Source organism: Myxocyprinus asiaticus, chromosome 25, assembly GCF_019703515.2.
Source record: "Myxocyprinus asiaticus isolate MX2 ecotype Aquarium Trade chromosome 25, UBuf_Myxa_2, whole genome shotgun sequence".
Taxonomy (NCBI): Eukaryota; Metazoa; Chordata; class Actinopteri; order Cypriniformes; family Catostomidae; genus Myxocyprinus; species Myxocyprinus asiaticus.
In genome coordinates this window covers 26615390-26639767 of record NC_059368.1, presented here as the reverse complement: position 1 = coordinate 26639767, position 24378 = coordinate 26615390, and the positions used below count along the sequence as shown (strand labels likewise).

General features: G+C 39.5%; 1 protein-coding gene across 2 annotated transcripts in view; it reads right to left on the bottom strand.

Moving 5' to 3' along the window:
* Positions 1-311: 311 nt before the first annotated feature.
* The window catches only part of LOC127416414 (serine/threonine-protein phosphatase 2A 56 kDa regulatory subunit epsilon isoform-like), a 28363-nt gene continuing 4296 nt past the window's right edge, over positions 312-24378 (bottom strand). The window contains exons 1-14 of one of the 2 annotated variants that reach the window (XM_051655774.1): positions 11640-13507; positions 10924-11084; positions 10002-10198; positions 9709-9810; positions 7788-7880; positions 6691-6821; positions 5043-5102; positions 4752-4860; positions 4506-4559; positions 4352-4402; positions 3093-3212; positions 2229-2356; positions 2037-2138; positions 312-1923 (exon numbers count right to left, since the gene is read on the bottom strand). In XM_051655774.1, the coding sequence (XP_051511734.1) occupies positions 1821-1923; positions 2037-2138; positions 2229-2356; positions 3093-3212; positions 4352-4402; positions 4506-4559; positions 4752-4860; positions 5043-5102; positions 6691-6821; positions 7788-7880; positions 9709-9810; positions 10002-10198; positions 10924-11080 (1407 nt within the window). In that variant the 5' untranslated portion in view covers positions 11081-11084; positions 11640-13507 and the 3' untranslated portion in view covers positions 312-1820. Of the gene's footprint in view, positions 1924-2036; positions 2139-2228; positions 2357-3092; positions 3213-4351; positions 4403-4505; positions 4560-4751; positions 4861-5042; positions 5103-6690; positions 6822-7787; positions 7881-9708; positions 9811-10001; positions 10199-10923; positions 11085-11639; positions 13508-24378 lie in introns of those variants that run through there. The other variant, XM_051655773.1, reaches the window with a different exon arrangement.

The following is a 24378-nucleotide window of genomic DNA, read 5'->3' as shown; positions in this document are numbered from 1 at the left end:
TACACGGACGCCCACGCATGCATGCACACAAATCAGTTCCTTAGCTCCCTATGAATCAGTATATCGTGAACATGAATTTGGGCACTGGCAATATTATTGATCCATTGGGACACTTATGACTCAGGTCTGAAACAACATGAGGGTGAGTAACAGATGACACTGAATTTTCACTTTTGGATGAACATTTCTGATTCTTGAGCAAATTTAAAACTTCAAATTCAGAAAAATATCTTGGGACTGAAATTCAGCAAATAAAACAATCACCAAAAAAATAAAGAAAAATAAAAAATAAAACAGGTTTATTTAATATCTCTTTTTTAAAATAATTAGATTTATTCTATTCAACAAACCCTTGCTTTTGAATTTTTTGTACATATCAAACTTGGGCCATCATAAAACACAGCTTGGGACAGTTTAAAAACAAGGATAGAGAAAGAGACACACATGATTGAGCCAAAAATAAGATATAATAAAATACATCCTCTGCACATGTAAAATCCACAACTACAATTGTTGGGACTTCAAAAACAGAAGAGAAGAAAGGGAGTGAAGTCCCATGAGAACAACTAATTCGGCTAACTTGAAGTGCTTTTTAGTTCTAGACTGCCCTGGCGGCTGGCATCTCAGAAGAGAGATTACGACCTACTGGAACAGCTTTTACCTACATAGGCCCTAAAAACCCCAACATAGGTAGGATTTCATTCTAAACCTCGTCTCGCTCAACTCAATCATATAGACTGCATCCAACCATCCTTAAATAAAACTAATAGAAGAGCTGAGCAGTGGAAATCTGGGTGGCCCATGAAAAGCAGTCCAGAATATTCTTTATGAAAAATATGTCACTTAACTGTTTTAAAAACACTGGATGAGTTCTGAACACTGTGCGCCACCAACATTTCATGAGTTCTTTCTAGTGTCGGAGAAACTGAGCTCATCTGAAGCCATATGGACAACTGCGTTGCCACTCTTGGTAACTAGTGAATTTCCACATTGAAATTCCCAAGAGGTCTCCAGAGCAGAAAGGGAAAATATCTATTACCAGATCATTAACTGGTTCACAAGATCCTTGGAAAGGTTTGTCCTCTAATTTGAATGCAGGTAACAACACTGCCTACAGTGGCCCATCAGAGGTGCCAACTGCAAACAAGCACCTGTCCATTCTGTACAGTGAAGGACTGAGCTGATCAGATATTCTGATCATCCTGTTAAAAAAAAAAAAAAAAAAAAAAAAAACACCACAGGATTGTTTTTCTCACTCCTGTTATTCATGTCTCCTTTCTTGTCTGCTTTGAGTACGGTGTTTCTGGCTTGTGCCCCCAGTGCCAGGAGAGTCAAATTTAATCTAGATAGGAAAAGTCTCTAGTTTTGGGGAAAGATACAAGGTGGAGGTGGGCACCTCAAGCTTCTTGATGAGGGAGCCCAGTACACTTCCTTGGAGAACACCGGCATCACACTCAATATCAACATGAAGACGCTGAACAATTTCTGAACCAAAAGGCTTTTAAAATATATCCTTTGACCATAGTTGATTATTCTTTTACCATAACTTTTTACAACAAGGAGTGCACATGAAGTCTCTCTTCCCTGGAAGTACACATAACCTTTTAAAATTTCCTTTTTTTTTCTTCTTCTTCGCAGTTTAGTAGCATGATACAGGAAAGAGGGAGAGGGTTATTTACAGTACTGTTGAAAGGGAGGAAGTGAACGAGGGAGTATGCAGTAAAGTTTTTAGCATGAGAAGCAAAGTGGGGGCAGGGTCCCTGTGGCAGAGTAGAAAGGGATTGGTTGGGGCCACAAAGAAGGGCAGAGCAAGGTCCATGTTAGGTGGGAATGATGCCGTAACTGTTCTGGATGCCTCGTCGAAGCTCCAGCTCCTCCAGCTTCCTCCAAAGATCCTCCCTCTCCTTGTCCTTCTTTCTTTCTCTACGAGAGAGAGAGAGAGAGAGAGAGCGAGAAAGAGAGAGAGAATTTATCAAAAACCTGTTTGTAAACTGCAGGGCTCTTTAAAACTACATTGTACAGTGTCTGTTTCTTACCTTTGCCTTTCTGATTTGTAATTGGCAGCGAGTACATCAAACAAGGCGCTGTTCATCTCCATGAATGCTTTGAGCACATTGTAGATCAAAGCTGATATTGCCCTGATGGCGGAGAAAACCAGACTTATGATGAGCTACTGACCAAAATTATCTATACAGGCCTTGCTATAGGTGGCCTTAAAAATCACTCACGGATTCCAGTGCTCTTTAGAAATCCTGTAGAGACTGGCAAACATGATGGGCAAGATGACGCTAGAGTTCTCCTCAATCAGACTCATGATGTACTCATTGTTCCAGTAGTACAACGCCCGTTCCGCCACCTGCAACCATTTTTAAATTGTTTCATTTTACACAGGGATGGTAGAAAATGGCACTAAAGATACAGCAAAGCCCAAAGTATACTTCGGTCAGACGCGAACGCTAGGCATCTGCGTACAGGATGCAGGACGCAATTTTTGTTATCAGCAGAGTGCTCGAGCATTGAACTTGTGCAAAATTTTTCTAACCGCACGTACTCTGAACATGCAGAATGCGCATGTTCCTGGAATTATTTGGACTAATTAGTCAAAGTTTGGTGCTTTATCGAAGCGCTAGAAGACGTAATTGCCACTAAACATCAGGAAACAAAGGTAGAAACAACAACAGTGGATGTGCACGTCAAAAATGCATGTGTGAGGAGGTCAGGAGATACCAGCATTTGTATAACTTGAGTCTAAAGGACTATAAAGATATCTTTATGGGTCTAAACTCCTGAAGAGAAAAAGTCCAGTATCTCATAGCAGTCATAGCATGCATGCACCAACCGCCTGTGTATGTGCATACAGTCAAATGAAGCATACTTTGAAAGGCTAGAGTTCACATCAAAACCAAAGTGTACTTTGGGCTTTACTGTGACCTTTCAAATACTGACTTGCATTCAAACATACAATTTCTTTCATTGAAGAAGTTCAAAGAATGTTAACCTTCTGAATAACTTGTTGAATGTTGAGTTTCTAGTTATTACAAGATACTGCAAGGTGTGCGTGGAGGGTGTGTATGTACTGTAAATTTGCTGACCTGAAAATGGGGGCTGGACACACATCTAGCAATCTGTTTGAAGAGCGGCTCCTGGATCTTAACAAACTGAGTGGGCTCAATCACATCTAGAATCTCCTCCAACTCTCCAAGAAACATAACCTAAAACCAAAGAAAACAACATAGTTGGAAAGAAACATTTATGACAGTGGTTCAAGTGGTGTGTAGCAGGTCTGTTTTGATAGGGTCAAGAACAGCAAGAGAAAACAATATAATCGAAATGCAAATAATAATAACGAATCATGTAATTGTGCATAGTTAGTATAGCTTGTCAGGATTTAGTCATTGCCATCAAACTCTTATATACCCAGATCAGCCACAACATTAAAACTACCTGCCTAATATTGTGCAGGTCCTCCTCGTGCCGCCAAAACAGCACCAACCCGCATCTCAGAATAGCATTCAGAGATGCTTTTCTTCTCACCACAATTGAACAGAGTGGTTATCTGAGTTATCATAGACTTTGTCAGTTCAAACCAGTCTGGCCATTCTCTGTTGAACTCTCTCATCAACAAGGTGTTTCCATCAGCAGAACTGCCCCTCACTGGATGTTTTTGTTTTTGGCACCATTCTGAGTAAATTCTAGAGACCGTTGTGCATAAAAATCCCAGGAGATCAGCAGTTACAGAAATACTCAAACCAGCCCGTCTAGCACTAACAATCATCCATGCGATTATCTAATCAGCCAATCGTGTGGCAGCAGTGCATAAAATCATACAGATATGGGTCAGGAGCTTCAGTTAATGTTCACATCAACCATCAGAATAGGGAAAAAATCTGATCTCAGTGATCTGGAGCGTGGCATGATTGTTGGTGCCAGACAGGCTGGTTTGAGTATTTCTGTAACTGCTGATCTCCTGGGATTTTCACACACAACAGACACTAAAATTTACTCAGAATGGTGCAAAAACAAAAAACACCCAGTGAGTGGCAGTTCTGTGGATGGAAATGCCTTGTTGATGAGAGAGGTCAACAGAGAATGGCCAGACTGGTTCGAACTGACAAAGTGTACGGTAACTCAGATAACCGCTCTGTATAATTATGGTGAGAAGAATATCATCTCAGAATGCTATTCTCTCGCTCATATATATATATATATATATATATACACACACACACACACACACACACACTGAAAACATATAATTCTAAATTTTCTAAGATCAGGGCATCCCTTGGTAAAAGTCACAACACTTAATAATTTCATTTTGATAGCAAGTCATTCCATAAAAAGGTGTTACCTCTTTTTGACTGCAGGTTTTTGGCCAGAACTTCAACAAGCCTCTGATCACCTAAGAAAAATTGAGACCAACCAGTGAGAAACTTTTAGGAACAAGCTGAAGCAAGATGGGACTCGATGAAGAATGGGAAAGAATTGTGAGACTAAACACTTACAGGTTCTGTTAACGTGGGGTCTTTCTCTAGAAACTGTACAATACAATAAGCCAGCTGAAAAGGAAAAATGAAAGGACTTCATCTTAATATAAAATGTTACAATTGTGTCAAACAAGTTTGCAAACTAGAAACATTTGCCATCAACAAGCATGAAAAACAAGAAATCTGTATCATCTCCTTGAAATCCTGGTAGGCAAGTACAGACATGTATAGATAAGGATGTCACAAACAGCTGAGTGTATGTACCTGGGCATGGAAGAGAGACAAGCTCCTCACTGTGTGCAGAGGCAGCAAGACTTTAACCAGGAACTGTTTGTGTTCGGCTTTGAGCGGGAGGGCAAAACCATTGATGATGCTGTAAAATCAGAGGAGAAAGAGGCTTCACCACTGATCTGACATTGATAAACATGATAGAAATTGCTATGCAGGAGGTGTCTAAAGGTCTGAGGACAGGGTGGAGATAGATAAAACAGCCTGGCTTAGACCATTAATCTCTACACTACTGCAGATCAATAAATGGACAGAAAAATGACATACCTTCCCAAAATCTCTAGCAGTTCAGCTACGCCGTTGAAGTGTTCTGTCTCATACACAAAACTGTCAGAAGGAGCAGACAGAGAATTGTTGGCTTCATTTAACTTTCACACTTCAGGGTTCAAATACCTTTTAACCACCAAATTTCCATGACTTTTCCATTTGTTGGTGATTACTGGAAAAAGATTTTAAAAATAATTCTAATACATTTTGGCCAGCAGCCACATCACCCTGTAGCTCAAGACCGGTTGCCCACTGAAGCCAAGCAGGGTTGAGCCTGGTCAGTACCTGGATGGGAGACCTCCTGTGGAAAACTAAGGTTGCTGCTGGAAGAGGTATTAGCGAGGCCAGCAGGGGGTGCTCACTCTGCGGTCTGTGTAGGTCCTAACGCCCCAGTATCGTGATGGGGACACTATAAGGGAAAATGGCACCGTCCTTCGGATGAGACGTTAAACCGAGGTCCTGACTCTCTGTGGTCATTAAAAATCCCAGGACACTTCTCGTAAAGAGTAGGGGTGTAACACCGGTGTCCTGGCCAAAATCACCCCATTGGCCCTTATCATTCATGGCTTCCTAATAATCCCCATCCATTAATTGGCTACATCACTCTATTCTCTCCTCTCCACCAACAGCTGGTGTGTGGTGAGCATACTGACACATTGTGTCTGCCGTCGCATCATCCAGGTGGATGCTGCACACTGGTGGATGTTGAGGAGAGTCCCCTGATCACTGTGTAAAGCGCTTTGAGTGTAGTTTCAGAAGAGCGCTATATAAATGTAACGTTCATCTTGAATTCACAAAAGAGCAATTTCTATCCCTTGAAATATTTTAGAGCTGAGAATATCTTCAAGTAAATTCAGTAAAGAAATCTCCATGACTGTTCCAGGGCTGTATATAACAATTTAAAAATAAGAACCATGATGCTACCTCTGACCCCATTTACACCTGGTATTAAGATGCTTTTCGGGTGATCGGATCACATGTGGTCAGTGCTAAATACAGGTTTAAACGGGGTTTAAAACGTTTTGTGAGTGGATCACAAAAACAACATACGGAGGTAGTCAAAAACGCATGTGACCACATCAAATTTGAGGTGTAAACAGTACCACTGCGCTAAAACAAGTGTTTAAACTTTGCTGGTTTCCAGTGGATTTATAAGGAAATAACCATCCGATCGAAAAATGTTAAAAAGCGGATACATACACAAGCATGAGAACTTAATAGATCTTGTCTGATATCAACAGGCAGAGACACAAATGAGAAGCACAAACATCTGAAGCTCCTTTAATACAGTTAATCCAATAAAATTACAGATAATTCTGCTCGAAATGTTGCATTTGTGCTTCAGCTACATCTAGGAAAAACAGTGCACCGGTTTTATTTGCGCTTTCTCTGTCTTTCATTACTTTTTTTGTGGTTTATTATTAAGCAGTAACACACTGACAGTGACTGATGTATGTCGTCATGAAACGGAGTCTCTCCCCTCCAAATCTGATCACAAGTGGTCACAGTAGACACATTTAATTGACCAGGAGTAAACAGCGATGTGTCTCATGTGACCACATTTGATCGATCGGATCACCAGAGACGCATCTTAATACCAGGTGTAAACGGGGTCTTTGAGTCACTAAAAAGTTTGAATGTCTCTTACCAAAGAAAAATGTTGTTGATCTGTTTGCGGATGAAGGCCCTGAGGCCGAGGAACTTGCCGTAGATTCTGTGCAGCACTGTCTTCAGGCAGTCCCTCTCACGAGGGTCCTCACTATCAAACAGCTCTAAGAGCTGGAAATGAGAGGAAGGGGCTTAGTTAACTACAGACATTTTTTCTTAAAGGTGAACTCAGTACCTTTTTTATTTGTGTTATCTTGGATTTACAGTGACACCTAGTGGTGTGGATGCAGCATCATTCAAAACCAATAGTTTCAAATGTCTTTATAGACAGAATTTACTTTTCACAGTCAGCCATGATTATTAATTCATGAGTGAAAGTGTCAAATAACAGAGCGGTTACTGAGTTAAAGCGAGTAGTATTCGGCTGGTCATGTGATTCTAACATGGCAGCCCCCATGTCAGGACCCTCTCCAAGTAGAATAAAACACAGTCTCATTCCAACTACTGGTTATTAGTTCAATCCACAATCAGTAAGAAATCTGGTTAGTCAATACTGACTTAACATGATTCTTAAGCCCAAAGTATCCTTCGATTTTTTTACGTGAATGCTCAGCGTCTGCATATAAACGAATGCGAGCCTGTCAAAGTACACTCCATTTGACGTGCGCGCATACACAGACGGTTGGTGCATGCCGGCTACGACTGCTATGAGATACTGTACTATTTCTCTTCAGTGGTTTAGATCTCTTTATAGTCCTTCAGACTCGAGATACAATTACAGGTATCTCCAGACCTCCTCATACACATGTTCTTGGCATGCACATCCATTGTTGATGTTTTTACCTTCGCCTCCTGTTGTTTACCGGTGATTACATCTTCTTCTAGCGCATCCTCATGACAACAATGGCTCAAATGTCAGTGTTGCCACCTTTTGGACCCATTACTTAGTGCAAATAATACCAGCCACATGCACATTCTGCACATTCAAAATAATCGTACTGCATGCGTTCAGTGCTCAAGCACTCTGCTAATTACGAGAATTGTGTCACGCTTCCTGCATGCGTTTGACCGAAGTATACTTTGGGCTTTACTAGGATGAGATAAGCCACAGAATATTTCAAAGACAGTCTCACTCACCTGTAATACAAATTTCTGGTCAATGTATTTTTTAGCAATGCTGGGCTGAAATTCCTGACTTTCCAAGAAGCGAATGAAGAACTCATAAACGAGCTGAAGCGGAAAAGGAAGAGAGATCAGAAAACCTGTCCATGAAAGACAAAAGTTAGCAAATACATCAACTATACAAGAAACTTATTTTATTTTGTTTCGCAAATTTGACCATTGAAGTAGGGTTGGGAAATGAGATCCATTTTGCAATCGGAATCGTATGATTTTAATGACTTTCCGTTCTGTTAACGGTTCTCGAACATGAAATTTTCCACCGGATGAAACACCATACTAAAATAATCTGAGTGTGTTTCCTGCAGTGTGTTTCATCAGCAGCACTGCCCCTAACTAAATCTACAGCATCAAACATACACCGCTTCCAGTGTAGCCCAATTCCTGAACTAATGACTTTTACGAGCCGTTTCTTCTGAATCTACAGCGCAAAACACAGGATGCCTGGTGCAGTCCGATTCCTGAACTGATGACTGTTATGAGCCGGGAATTGAATCTACAGCGCAAAACACAGCATGCCTGGTATAGTCCGATTCCTGAACTAATGACTGATTTGAGCCGGTTCTTTTGAATCTACAGTGTAAAACACAGCACGCCTGGTGTAATCTGATTCCTGAACTAATGACTGTTATGAGCCGGTTCTTTTGAATCTACAGCACGAAACATACAGTGCTTCCAATGTAGTCTGATTCCTGAACAAATGACTCTCTTATGAGCTGGCCTTTTAGCGTATCAAAGAATAAAGCTTTACCAGCGCAGTTCCTAAACGAATGACTAGGGCTAGGAAACGTACAGAATTTAATGATTATGTTTCCTATTCCTCATAATAATGTGCAAGTTATGAATGTCCAACTCGAAATGAAATAAAAGCTGTTTAAGTCTTACAAGCATGAAGTACAACATTAGGCTACATAAGAGTCTAAACTGTCTCTGGAGAAGTTACTGTTAATTTAATGTTGTACTTAAGATGTGTGAGGCAGTACAGTTTCTGACTAGTTCTTCATATGAAAATGTGTAGTTAAAGATACTCAGTTTTATTGTAATCAGTGGAATTCTACAAAATAATAAATAAATGAATGACATATCACTTTTTTTTTTTTTTTTAAGTATTTTTTAGAATTTGTATTTAATATATAGTTATGATCAATTATGAGTTTGCATTTATGCTTCGAAAAGGTCTGCAAAAGCCCTTTTTTTTCTCCCAAATTTGGAATGCCCAATTCCCAATGCGCTTTAAGTCCTCGTGGTGGCATAGTGACTCGCCTCAATCCGGGTGGCGGAGGATGAATCACAGTTGCCTCCGTGTCTGAGACCATCAAAATCTTATCAAAAGCCATCTTATCACATGGCTTGTTGAGCACACAACTCGCCACGTGCCCCACCGAGAGCGAGAACTACGCATTATAGCGACCACAAGGTGGTTACCCCATGTGACTCTACCCTCACTAGCAACCGGGCCAATTTGGTTGCTTAGGAGACCTTGCTGGAGTCACTCAGCACGCCCTGGATTCGAACTCACGACTTCAGGGGTGGTAGTCAGCGTCAATAATCGCTGAGCTACCCAGGCCGAGTGCAAAAGCCCTTTTTACAAGAATCGTATTCAATTTATTTCTGATTTGTTATATCTGCTCTGTAGAAATCTGAAATTATCTCATCATTTGACAACAGGCTGCTGAGGGCAGTAAATGCAATCAGAATTGTACTACTTATTTCCAAATAATTCTTCCTCGAAAGTACTTAAAGAATTGTTACTGGAACCAATAAGGAACTGGAATAGTTAACGAATCAGAACTAAATCAGAACCAAAACCCATGCTTACTTTGAAGGTTTGAATCATTACTGGGTTTGTGTTGATTCATTGCTGGCTGTGGGTTTATACCTGTAAGTGTGGCCATGAGGCCTCCAGCATGGGCTCATCTTCCTCAGGGTCAAACTCATTACTGTCACTAGGCGGAAGAGTCCGAAAAATATTGCAGGACACCTGTGACAAATGAACAGAAGAAACACAAGGTATTTAAAAACGTATCCTTATACATGTTATTTAAACTGGACAATCACAGTCATTGGGAAATGTATCCAAAAATGTTATAAATCAAATCAAACTCAATCATATGGCACACAGCTAATCTTAAGTAGGCAAATCGTGCACTAGTTATGTTGTTGATTTCTCACCATTTTGACAACCTCAGGGTAGGTTTGTTCAGTCAGGTAGACCCGGCTGACGGTGACATAGTCCACCAGTTCATTAAGGGTGGATCGCTTGTACTCTTTCATTTTGAGATCAGACAGTGTGTCCGTGAAGTCAAATAGAGTACAGCACTGCTGCAGCTTCTTGAGGAACAACTCTGGTTGCTCCTGCGCAGAAACATCTACACATTCGAGTAGAAGAAAGACAGACGCTTAAATTTAAAACAGTCTAGTAGCACTAAAACTTAAATTTGTTCTGTGTGAATGACACTTAAGTCAATTTCAGACAGAATTTTTGGGAATTTCACAACTCTGCTCGGGTGGCTGAAGGGTCTGCCTAATTGAAAAAGGTTTTGCTAATAAAAAGTAAACAAAATTAAAGAGCATTGACAGATGCCCCAAAACATAAGTGCAACATGTCAATAGATAATGTGATGATCTACACATGTGGTTACTCTGCCAGAGGGACATTAACTTATCATACTAAAAATTATCTTGAGACCAGCTGTTTAAAAAAATAGTGAATGTCTCAGAAAAGTCAATATGGTTCTGAGAACTAGCACTTTTTCTTTATTTTTTGCAGATTTAATATTATCTCTGCACTGAAATTCATACATTAAGTGTGGCTTAAACATCCAAATGCTTTTTGGGGCAACTGCATGTTCATAAAAAATCTGGGACTGCACAATAAAAACCTGACAGAACAATCCCAATAATCTTTCTCATAAATCACACAGACAGGTTTGTCTTCATTCAGTGTGTGGCTCTCTTTCTTTATCATAGTAAAACCATTCTTATCTGCTCTTATCACATCTGAATTAAAATAGTTCAAAGCATTCTGACATCACCAAAGGCTACCTTAATCTGGCCATGTAGAGGTGTCTATATGAAAATAGATCTTGCCTACCTTTCAACAGCGGCAGCTGCACCAGCTCGATGGGCTTGTCCTGAGATCTGAATTGAGACGAGCTCTGTGCTCGCTTCTGCCTGGCTTTCCTGACCGACTTCCTGGAGAAGCCGTCCACCTTGTCCACCGACGGGGGCGTGGTGGCTGCTGAAGACATAGCCCTGTGCAAGAGGGACAGAAGATGTTCATATGAGAAAGAGAGAGAGGAAATGAACAGAGGACAGCTGGTTACATGTACAGATTCAAACCAGTGTTTTAGGGATGTCCCGATACCATTTTTCTGAGAACGAGTACCAATACTTCATTTTTGGTACTTGCCAAATACTTAATTATTTTTTTTTTAACCCCATATCAACAGTTAATTTCAATTTAATCAACAATGGTGTTTAAATAAATGAATTAATTAAAACTTTAAATCAAATGAAAATATAATAATTACTTTTCAACATATTAATGTATTATTTTTTTAATCAAATGAAGTGCTTATATATAGAACTTCACAGCACAAACCAAAATACAACACTGGAGTTATATTTTGTCCAATAAAGTGCTGCATAACAGCATCACAGATGTTAGATATTGTTTAAGTATAATACAATTACTACTGATTTATTAGTAGTAGTAGTAGTATTACAGTGAATATTACATAACTATACAGTAGTGATATATTTCCGTCACACTTTTTTCCTATAAATTTAGCTTTTATTTTGACTGACCTTTTATTTTGAAGTGATTCTGTGTTGTTTTGGCCAAGGAGCTCTGACGTTATGACGGCAACATCCCACTCTGGAAAACCGGTCGCTACGTGACTCAGTGATTATTAAACCACAAAAAGCTGTTATTTAATTCAATAAGTATGTACTCTGTATGTGCCTTGCGCTACAATGTGAATTTGCACTCTGTTTACAGTCATCTGCTACAAACAGAGCGTGCGACGCTCGTGACAGTGTTTTCCCTCTATAAGTCAAGGAGGAGCTTTAACAGGTATGAGCAACCGGCATCAGCACAACACTGTCTCCACACATTCTCAAGCAATCACATTTGAATTACATGCAAACTATGTATTTATCTCATTAAATCACAGTTTTTGCGGTTAAATCTCACTAGGACATAACGTGATTTTAATTTGTGGGCTGAATGTTTACGTAATGACATTCGTACGTCAGATGGTATTGGTTTTTGGTATCGGACCGAGTACCAGTCAGTGTTGGGTAAGTTACTCTAAAAAAAAGTAATTAATTACTAACTGCTAATTACATCTTCTACAGTATAATTAGATTACTGCACTAATTACTCTGTCTGAAAAGTAATTGCATTACTTATTACTAATTACTTTCTAAAACCCTCATCAACCTCGACCAGATGAAAAATACAAGGATAGACATGAAACTGTTCTTTTAATTCTTTCAAATAAATCATAAAATCGAATTATTTATGAACTGGCCAAAGAATTTTTGAAGCCTCCACACGTGCTATGTCTCCGCGGTAACGCACTCAACAAGCTACGTGATGAGATGCGCAGATTGACGGTCTCAGACGCGGAAGCAACTGAGATTCGTCTTCCGCCACCTGGATTGAGGCGAGTCACTACGCCACCACGAGAACTTGGAGCGCATTAGGAATTCCAAATTGGGGAGAGGAAAAAAAAAAAAAAAAGAGCAAAAAGTTACTGTTCATACATACCATTTGTGACCTCATTGATCTGAATGTTATCTGAATGCATTAAAAGCTATTAGTTCAGATTATCTTGACAGTGAGTACGTTTACATGGGCAGTTATAGTCGAACATCAGCTGGCATTTGTGTTGTCAAGCTACAGTCTTAAGCTCTCTGTCCGAGTATACATGACACCATGCACAATTGAATCGCTAAAAAAAAAAAAAAAGACCATCAGCTGAGGAGGTGATGATGCCAATAGTCAAACTAGATAATGCCAATCGTCAATCAGCCAACAATAAGCCTCAGTTAGTTCGATTTAGCAAAAACTGGACTGGAACGCGTTTACATGACATATTAAAAAGATGAATTATTGCTTTAATCCGACCAATATCAAACTTTTAAAGTGCATGTAAATGCACTCAGTAGCTTGACTATATTTTTGTGTTTTTTAAATTTGTCCTTCACAATGAGATCTCACTTCATAGCCAACACGCCACCACACAATTGAGGCCTTCATTGAAGCATTGTATTACAACATCCATTTTCAGCACACCTGTGTAGTTGTGCTATTTGCTATAATAATGAATGGAAAATGTATTCAAGAATGCATGTTAATGCACTTAATCCACAGCCGTCATCTTAAGGTGCTTAGGTTTATTGCACATTCAATTCAAGAGACACACAGGTGCAACAACTGGGCAGCACAACTGTGTCATATTAGTGTTATATTTCTGTATTTTGCTGTCTATTTACTTGAAGCCGAAGTGTGTAATTTGTGCAACTTATGCCATCGAACGGAATTGCAAAAACAAACACAGTTTTCAAACAGCTTTTAGAATACGCCCCCTTCTGCTGTGATCGACATTGAAGCTATTTTTTGTCAAATAGTGCTACACAGCAGAACATCACAGTATTAATGAAAGCATTGATAAAAGCTTTTATTCAGTACATCAGCACTCTTGCTGATAATAATTTATCAGCAATAATAATGTAATTATTATTGATATATTAAGTATAATTTATTACTACTGCATTGAATGCTAAATTTTACAATACATTAGTAATATATTTCTGTTGCAATTTCTTCAATTTCACTCGTCTACTTAAATTGAGCTTTTACTTTTGGCAGAAAACCAAATGAAGCACTTTTAGTTTGTATATTTTTGACAAAAGCTTCTCACTTCTGGATAAGCAGTTTGCTATATGGCTTAATGAATGGGCTTATTATACAGCAAAAGGCTATGATTTACTTGTATACCTATACAGTATAGTCTGCATGTGCTGTGCACTTCACAGTGAATAAGTGCTCTAAACTTTGTCATCTACACACAAACAGAACTTGTGTGATGTTTATGATGCGGTGTTATCAGTGTTCAGTTTTTCATATACAGAAATGGTCAAACAAATAAACAGGCTGAACAGGTGCAGTATTAACAGTACCTTAAAAATATGACAGACTGCAATCAAAATTATAACATGCAAGGTACAGCTGGTTTTATGGTGTTAATTAACTTATTAATGTGTGGTTTTATGGTTTTAATTAACTTATAGATAGGCTGCATCAGAATCAGTATGAGCTTTATTGCCAAGTATGCTTACACATACAATTAATTTGTCTTGGTGACAGGAGCTTCCTGTGCACAAACAATACAACAAGATAGAAATAATAAAAAAATAGATAAAGAATAAAAATAAGTGAATAGAATATAAAGTTTACATAAAAATACACAAGACACAAAAATACGCGTATATCCAAATACAATCTGTTATATGCAGCGAATCTCGTCAACTACCCATGTGTTGTTTTTGTACTTCACAAGAAAGCCAAAAGTGCTGCCACACTTTCCAATTTCAGCATAGGTATAGAATTCTCAATCTCCGTTTTGGGCGTGTTGTTTCCATCTGCAGCCATTTTCAAATAATAGAAATGTGTTTGGTGAAGTACGGCTACTACTGCACACAAGACGGCGATTGCGCCCTTTGTTGTGAGGTCTAAATAGTGTAGAATAAAGCAACAGAAAACGTTTAATGATTTACAGGTCATTTAGTTTATGATCACATGGACAGAAAACAATGTCGCAAATTTAACAAAATTAATTTTGCCTTAATCTGGTTTGTCATTTTTTTGGTTCACGATATTTTGAAATTCTATATTCTTTGTCCCAACCCTTTGTCCCATGTCCCATTAAGCTTGTATAGGAAAAAGTACTTTAACATTGAAAAAGTCACACACTTCAGCTTCAACTTAAACAATGCATGTCCTTCTCGTGGATGTGTTTCTTGTTTGTTGTAATGGTCATCAATGCAAAGGTGAAAACATTTTGGATATGGAAATTGAAAGGTAAACAGAACATCCCACAGAATTTGCACTAAGGAAACATTCCAGTCACAAAAACATGGACATCATGAGCAGGGTTGTGAGGGTTACTTTTGAAATGCATTCCACTACAGATTACAGAATACATGCTGTAAAATGTAATTTGTAACGTATTCCATTAGATTACTCAAGGTCAGTAACGTATTCTAAATACTTTGGATTACTTCTTCAGCACTGGTAGATTTTTTTCACTTGTTTTGACTATAAAAACTCTGCCAGTACAGTAAGACAAAATACACATGTTAAAAATACATTCTCTGAAACACTTAAATATCTTATGCAGTGTTGTTTCTAAAACAAGATCAATCAAATTGATCTTGTTTTAAGCATTTTACGATATTTTTACAGGAAAACAATACAAGAATTATCATCAAGAATAAGATTTTTGCCCTAATATCAAAGGTCTTACTAGAAAAAAAGAAATTATGATCCAACATGAATTTTCCTGATAAACAAAAATATGATCGTGCCTGGTAACATGTGCATGTAAAATGGCTAGAAATAGCATTTTAGCTTAGAGTAAAGCTGACAATTTACACAAGGTTTATTTCTATTTCTTCTGCTCCAAACTTACTTTAAACTTACTTCTCTGTCTGCTCGTATGAATGTAACACATCATAAGAAAGTGTTTCACTGCTGTTCACATGCACTTTGGATCGCATCATTTATATGGATAAATGTTTTCCATCTGAAAGGACTAAATATTAAATGAAACAAATGACAATAAAATGCAAAGTTATTTGTTCAGTAATCAAAATACTTTTTGAATGTAACTCTATTCTAATTACCAATTATTTAAACTGTAACTTTAGTGGAATACAGTTACTTATATTTTGTATTTTAAATACGTAATCCTGTTACATGTATTCCGTTACTCCCCAACCCTGATTATGAGCCTGGAAGAAGCAGAAGTTGGCCTATGAAACACTAAAGTATTATGAGCCAAGTAAACCCCTCATCCAATGCACTCAATCCCCTGACCTCTACCTGTTTTGCCCTTTCAAATTCCAAGTTGCTAAACACCTGTGGGGCATCATAGGTTACAATGTGCTTAAGCAGATCAGAGGTACATACAGCTGTAGGGGCTGGTGTTCCCTGAGGCTTCTCACCCTTACATAAGAGCTCAGAACACACCCACAGGACTGCCCGCTTCCATGGATTACAGTGGGCTGGCTAGGACAGGAAGTGAGCGGGTTTAAGCACTCCATCCAGGCAGAGCAGGAAGTGGAGAAGCAGCAGTACATGATGATGATGAGGTGACAACTCTGCACAACAGTGTTTAGCAATCTATGCAACTTGAGTGGTAATGTAAATGATGAGTAAATGATAAGCTGTTCTGCATTGTCTATTCAGACAGCTGATTAATTTCACAGCAGGCGCAGATACTACAGGGGGTTCACAAAGGTAACCTTCCGTTCTGCCCTGTGTCAGCTGTGCCCTAGACGGAGCACAGCTGAATGGAACAGAACACAGGGTCTTGAAAACTATTTTCAACTTTTCATATTGCATATTAAAAACGTGATGGTTATGGCATCTCCAGTCAAGCCAATTGCGGTTTGCAAACACACGGTTCAGCAAGCCACAATGATATCAATGGTGCACACATATTAAAAATTACGGTAATATGAAGGTAAACACAGACGCGCTTTCTGAGCATTCTTTTACCGAGCTGGCCAGCGAGTCTTCACATAATGACAAAATATGATGCATTATTGTTTGATTATGGCTTTATATCTTTTTTGTAACAGATTACGTTATAACAGCCTACAATCATAAATAGGTGTGGAACAACGAGACACAATGCAGCAGCCAAAGATGCATGTCTGACATAATCGAGTACTCTGTCAGGCTAATTACTTTAAGTGCTTGAGCAGACTAAATTACCAAAATGCCCATCCCTTGCTGCTACAATGGCTTACAATTCTTTCTTTTCTAACGGACTCAACATTAAGGGTTTTTTCTGCAGGCCCAGTCAGATTTGTGAAAAATCTGACTCAATAAATAAGTCAAATAAATAAATAAAAGCCTACACATTTTATTTGAATTTTTTATTACTATTTATTTTTAGGCACAATTTACAATCATATTTTGTACAATGATGACTAAGACTTTATAGATATTACAGCTTCATTTTCTGTTAAAGCATGATTTTCTGTAAAGCTGTTTTGAAACTCTGTTGTGAAAAGGGGTATACAAAAAAAAAAAAAAAAAAAAAAAAAAAATAGCATGTATTATTGTGCCAGAAAAATATTTATAATTTTTCAATAAATGTACACAAAAAACAAAAAAAGGATTTTAATTAGCATTCATAGCTGGAAATTATACAACTATAATGTAACTTAATGACACATTTTTTTGTCAAAAATAAATACATAAATATGGCACAGGATGTAAAACATCAGACCATCCTTATTGTTGAGCTCTGTTTGATTTTACTGAATTACTGAAAACTGGCTTATTTCAGCACTGGGTCAGCTCCACCACACAAATCGTAGTGAACCTTTCTGGCATCAAGGTTAATGAGCTTGGGCCTTTCACTTTCTTCTGAATTCCTGCACGGGTGTTGGCTAACAGGGAGCCCTAACAGTTACAGTTACTGTGCAAATGATAGTGCTCTCTTTATGACAACTTACAAAATCATTGCAAGAGACTTGTTTGCAACAGAGAACTCCAGCACAAGACCGCTGCAATGTATGAATGACCACCAACCCTCAACCAATTAAGAACATCTAATCTACTGACAATGAATAAGCAAGACCCATCTGAAAGTTGGTGCCCTAAGGTCTTAGCTGGTACTCTGAAATCTCGCTCCATCCTCAGCCCTTTTCCACAGAAATGGCAATGGTTCTCATGTTTGTGTACAGTTTGTACTTCTGTTTTTTGAGGACATACTGTGAAATGCAATCCAGCGTGATTATATTGCTCAACGGAACACGTCTTAGACAACATCTATGCTCAAGACAACAGGTAGTGTAATTACATTATTTACTATTAACTTTTTAATGTGGCCTAACTTGCCAAGTACTAGAAACTGTGGGATCATTATTAGCAATGGTGTAGTGATGGTTATATTTAGATTTTTATCATAGGATATAATATTAAGTTTAGGTTTGGACACTACTTAAGCAAGCACGTGTACATTTAAGTCATTTTTTGAAAGAAAAACACTCATGGCTACAAAACATGGCTAAGTGTTTAAAACAAGTCCATAAAGGTTTTTTCATCCCAATGCGAAAGGCAATAGTCTCCAAAATTAACTGCCATGCCATGCATTTAGGCAAGATCTCCTGCCTAATAAATGCTCTTCACAGAGAGTGTAACTGTCAGTAATCTGGCTGAGAAATCTGAGGCTGTGATAAATCCACTCATAAACTAAAAGGACTTTGGAGGTAAAGCCACATTATGTAGGGATGTGCTTCTGTCATCCGCAAAGCTGCTCATGTATTGAATGAACATACAAGCCCCGTGTTTCAGTAAAGCTACATTTCGTATAGTAATCCCTGCTGTCAACACTGACTGTAATGATATTAAGGTCACCAATCTGAAACTAGAATAAATGGTAAGGTCATATCACCTGGCCAACTACTCAGTAAGTAACTAATGTTCAAACTTACATACTGAAATGTTGCACAGCTACATGCTTAAACTTTTCAGTGTTCTGTTTTTCAAATGATGGCTTGTTCCTCAGCTGTGAAGAGGTGGGCTACATACAGGGTTCGACATTAAGCATTGTCACGTGCTTGTCCTTCAGACAAGTAAATTGGTCATTCACTTTTCCGAGTAAAAATGTTACTTGTCCGGAGAGAAAAAAAAAGGACATTTAAGTTACATGCTCAAGTAACATGTCAAAGTTTATGTTGTATATTTTTCTAAAATTATGACCGATGTCCAACCTAATAGTGTACCAATACAATCAACTCAATTCTCTGCGACAGAAATGTAAACTGCACTGTGTAGGGGAGGAGGCTATTGTCATATGATAATTATTTTATGTCACGTATGGTAGTCAAAATAAAGAAAAGCCTCCATCGCCACCATTAACAGCAGGGGTGCTCACACTTCTGTGGAATGAGATCTACTCATCATGTTATTGAAGCAAGATCTACCATGTACAATAAAGGTTATACATTACCACAATACCAACATTTCAGTAGTTGGTAGTGAAATTTGACGATTCACAATACCAGCTTCAAAACCACAACAAATAATAATACTAATATGTTAATTATGGAAGAATGGTTTCAAGTTCTTAAGTAATTATTCAAGACTAGTAAACAGTCAGTAATAAAATAACAATAAAAAAACAGCAATGAATATAAATAAATTAAAATAGAAAAATAAGAAAATTCAGTGCTTTATAAGTTTTTAACAGCTGTAGGCTATCAAGTATTCAAGTAAACATTCAGAATGAAATGCAACATAAAACTACTACTGGTCTTCATTGTATGATTATTATACATTAATACTTTTTAAAGCTACTAAATTTACCCAGTCAAGAGCAGTGAGTGTTTTCTCATTATGGTTGTTTGATTATTATGACACTAGACAGCAGCAGGTCTATTATACAAGTCTGACATTTTAGTACAAATCCACTTTTTTCTACACTGTTTACATTCACTTTAGACATCACTCTCTGTGTTTACATGAATACCTCACCAAGACGGGCATTTTTTAAATGTATCTGACAGTTCAGGCACGCATTGGCGTGAGCATTTTCGGAACACACCTGCATGTTCAGCGCACACACACACACACACACACACACACACACACACACACACACACGCCGCCTGTCAATCAAACAGGGCGCGCTTGCAAATTATAAAATTAAATGCTCTTGATTACTTTCAACAGCAGAATAAAAATATGAACTTTCTAATAAGTGACACAGGCCTAGGCTATTACAAATATATATGGTATTAACATTTTAATCAGTCTGCTTGTCCGGTGGGGCAAGTAAAATTCTCTTTCACTTGCCCTTCAAAAATCCACTTGTCCCAGACAAGCGGACAAGAGTTAATGTTGAGCCCTGTACGTTACCCATGGATGCCTTGTTAAAAAACGAATTATCTTAAGGCCATGCATGAGACCTTTGAGGTTTCCCGTTATGTAAAATGTCCTTTGAAGATGAGCCTATTGCTTTTCCATTCTGTGAGGGTTTGTTACCATTATGGTGCCTGTAATATGACCTAATCGGACTGCCAATATGAGTCAGGGATTTAAGGTGCTGAGAAACAAAGCACTGTACACTTAACAACGGTGCAGGGTTTGTTCCCAATTCATCTCAGAGTATTATAAATCAACTCTCAAAAAAGTTGTTTATTAGATGTTCATGGTTTCAAATGTGAGACCTTTACTTGCACTGACAAGAAGGTTTGTGCTAACATTCAAATAATCAGAGGTTGTGCATTCATTTAACTTAAAAAATTTGAGATCACCTTCTCATGTTAAAGTAATAGATTTAGGCTTACAATCAACAATTGCTCATGTCATGTCATGTCATGTCACGAATTTTCAACTGAAGACTTGGCTGTTCAAAAACATGAAATATCACTCCCTTCAGCCACCTGGTTAAATATTTACTTAAGAGTTTAGGATCATTGTGGTGCAGCATGACCCACATTCTGTTAAGCTTCGGCTCACGGACGGACACCTTGACGCTCTGACAATCTCCCGTAAAATGCCCTAGCAATGCATGCACCTGTTCCATGCCTGATGTGGCAAAGTGATCATATATGCATGTTAGCCTTTATTTACTCTGATCATAAACACCTCTTTAGTTCTGAGTTTCCTGTGGTTAATTTGCTACACAGACTGTTTTTTGCCAATACAAGATGTGCCTGCAGATCATTAAGGCCAATTTATACTTCTGTGACAAACCTATTCCGTAGGCGAAGTATAACTATGGCAGTAACAGTGTAGACTTTACCATAGCCTGATGTGCAACTCTTCAAAAATGTAACAACGGCTGCGTCCAAAACCAAAGGTTGTTGCCTTGCTGCCCTATCAGTCAATGACTCAACAGACAGCGTTAGTGTACGAAGGTACCTCCAGAAACTGGTTTTGGACAGGAATTTTTTTTCCCCCTTTTCTCCCAAATTTGGCATTTCCAATTCCCAATGTGCCCTAGGTCCTTGTGGTGGCGTAGTGACTCGTCTCAATCCAGGTGGTGGAGGACGAATCTCAGTTGCCTCAACATCTGAGAAAGTCAATCTGCGCATCTTATCACGTGGCTTGTTGAGCGCGTTACTGCGGAGACCTAACACATGTGGAGGCTTCACGCTGTTCTCCGCAGCATCCACGCACAACTCACCACACGCCCCACCGAGGGCGAGAACCACATTATAGTGACCACAAGGAGGTTAATCCAACGTGACTCTACCCACCCTAGCAACCGGGCCAATTGGTTGCTTAGGAAGCCTGACTGGAGTCACTCAACTCACCATGCACCCTACCGAGAGCGAGAACCACATTATAGTGACCACGAGGAGGTTAACCCAACGTGACTCTACCCACCCTAGCAACCGGGCCAATTGGTTGCTTAGGAAGCCTGACTGGAGTCACTCAACTCACCACGCGCCCCACCGAGAGCGAGAACAACATTACAGCGACCAGGAGGTGGTTAACCCAACGTGACTCTACCCACCCTAACAACTGGGCCAATTGGTTGCTTAGGAAGCCTGACTGGAGTCACTCAACTCACCACGCGCCCCACCGAGAGCGAGAACAACATTACAGCGACCAGGAGGTGGTTAACCCAACGTGACTCTACCCACCCTAACAACTGGGCCAATTGGTTGCTTAGGAAGCCTGACTGGAGTCACTCAACACGCCCTGGGACAGGCATTTTTTTTTCTTAAGCTCAACCGCTGTGGATCCGCGCCCAGGATTGTGGGATTTCATAGGCAGCGAAGGGTACATCTTTGATGAAGGTATCTCAGTAGACAAGATGCGACACGAACATTAGATTCGGACGTGCCTTGGTCCCTTCCTACCTCCATATACAGCCTCCGGAGGCAGAATTTTCCTGGTTTCGGACGCAGCCAATGTGTCACGTTGACACAGACCACAACAGCTGTGATTAGTCCAATCTGTATCCAGAGACGACAAAAAAGTTATGAGGTAGCATCACATTTTCTCAAAGATTAATTTTCTCAAAGATTAATTAATCAAAGATCTCTACATCATATTATAATTTTTCACTTCACACAAACACCAACACCTCCTGCAACCCCCCTCCTGCTACTCAACCTGCACTTAAGATCTGCAAAGATGATGTGAGCCGCATCTTTCGGAAACAAAAGACGAGGAAGGCTTCAGCCCCAGATGGCGTCTCACCAGCGTGTCTTCGATCCTGTGCTAACCAGCTGGCCCTCATCTTCACACAGATCTTCAATAGCTCACTGGAGCGGTGTGAAGTCTCATGCTGCTTCAAATGCTCAATCATTATTCCTGTCCCAAAGAAACTAAAAATCAAAGGACTTAATGACTACAGACCTGTCACCCTGTCATCTGTGGTCATGAAATCATTTGAGAGACTGGTGTTGGCCCACCTGAAGAACATTACTGGACCCTTTCTAGATCCCCTTCAATTTGGTTATCGAGCAAACAGGTCTGTGGATGATGCAGTCAACATAGGATTGCATCATATCCTGCAACATCTGGACAGACCAGGGACATATGCAAGGATCCTTTTTGTGGACTTCAGTTCGGCTTTCAACACCATCATCCCAGCTATAGTCCAGAATAAATTACACTAACTCTCTGTTCCCATGTCTATCTGTCAGTGGATTACCAGCTTTTTGACGGACAGGCAGCAGCTTGTGAGACATGGGAAACTCACTTCTAGCTCCTGTACAAACAGCACTGCTGCCCCCCAGGGATGTGTGCTCTCCCCACTACTCTTCTCCCTCTACACCAATAACTGCATCACCAAGGACCCCTCTGTCAAGCTCCTCAGGTTTGCAGACGACACCACTGTCATTGGCTTCATCCGAGATGACGATGAGTCTGCATACAGAAGGGAGGTTGAACAGCTGGCTGTCTGGTGCAGTCAAAACAACCTTGAGCTGAACACGCTCAAAACGGTGGAGATGATTGTGGACTTTAGGAGAAACACCCCAACACTGACCCCCCTCACCCCTAAACAGCACTGTGGCAGCAGTGGAGTCATTCAGGTTCCTGTGCACTACCATCTCACATGACCTGAAGTGGGAGACCCACATTGACTCCATTGTGAAAAAGGCCCAGCAGAGGTTGTACTTCATTCGCCAGCTGAGGAAATTCAACCTGCCACAGGCGCTGCTGATACAGTTTTACTCAGCAGTCATTGAGTCTGTCCTCTGCACTTCAATAACTGTCCGGTTTGGTTTAGCTATGAAATCAGAAGACTACAAAGGACTGCTGAGAGGATTATTGGTTGCCCCCTGACCCCCCTTCAAGAACTATACACTTCCAGAGTGAGGAAAAAGGCTGGAAAAATCACTCTGGACCCCACTCACCCTGCCCACTACCTTTTTGAACTGTTGCCTTCTGGCCAACGCTTCAGAGCTCTGAGCACCAGAACCGTCAGGCACAGGAACAGTCTATCCATCTCATGAACTGTTAAATTGCCCCATTGAGCAATAATTAATGTGCAATACACAGTTTAGTCTTTCTTATATTTATCCAACACATCCAAACTCTTCTGCCATTTCTTTCCTCTGGAGGAAAAAAAAAAAAAAACATTTGCACTGTACATAATAGATACAAGATTGTACTACCCATGTGTATGTGTGTGTGTCTGTACGTATGTGTATAATTAGTTTTATTTTTTATTATTATCTATGTCTTGCTGCTGCTATTGTTGTACACCAAGTCACCAAGACAAATTCCTTGTATTTGTAAGCATACTTATAATAATTTAATAATTAATTTTCTTTATTTATCACACATTTGCACATATACAGTGAAATTCTTCTTTTTCACATATCCCAGCTAGGCTGGGGTAGATAGGGTCAAGGGCCCAACAGTGGCATCTTGGCAGTGCTTGAACCCCCAACCTTCTGATCAGTAACCCAGAGCCTTAACCGCTGAGCTACCACTGCCCCCAAACAGTGGCATCTTGGCGGTGCTGGGGCTTGAACCCCCGACCTTCTGATCAGTAACCCAGAGCCTTAACCGCTGAGCCACCACTTGGCACTAAAGCTGATTCTGATTCTGACAAGGGAGCATTTTTTAATCGAGAATATCTGCTGTTTTTATATTCTGTAAATGTTTCATGTTACAAGTGAAAATGCAAAAGAAAAAGACATCTGTTTACAACTTATTTCTCTGGGCTTTTACTCTATATCTTTGGTATGCGAGTGACACAATATTTGTTGTATTCCACTCGAAAACGTTCCAATCTTTACAATGTTTTGACCACATGTTTGATGGTAT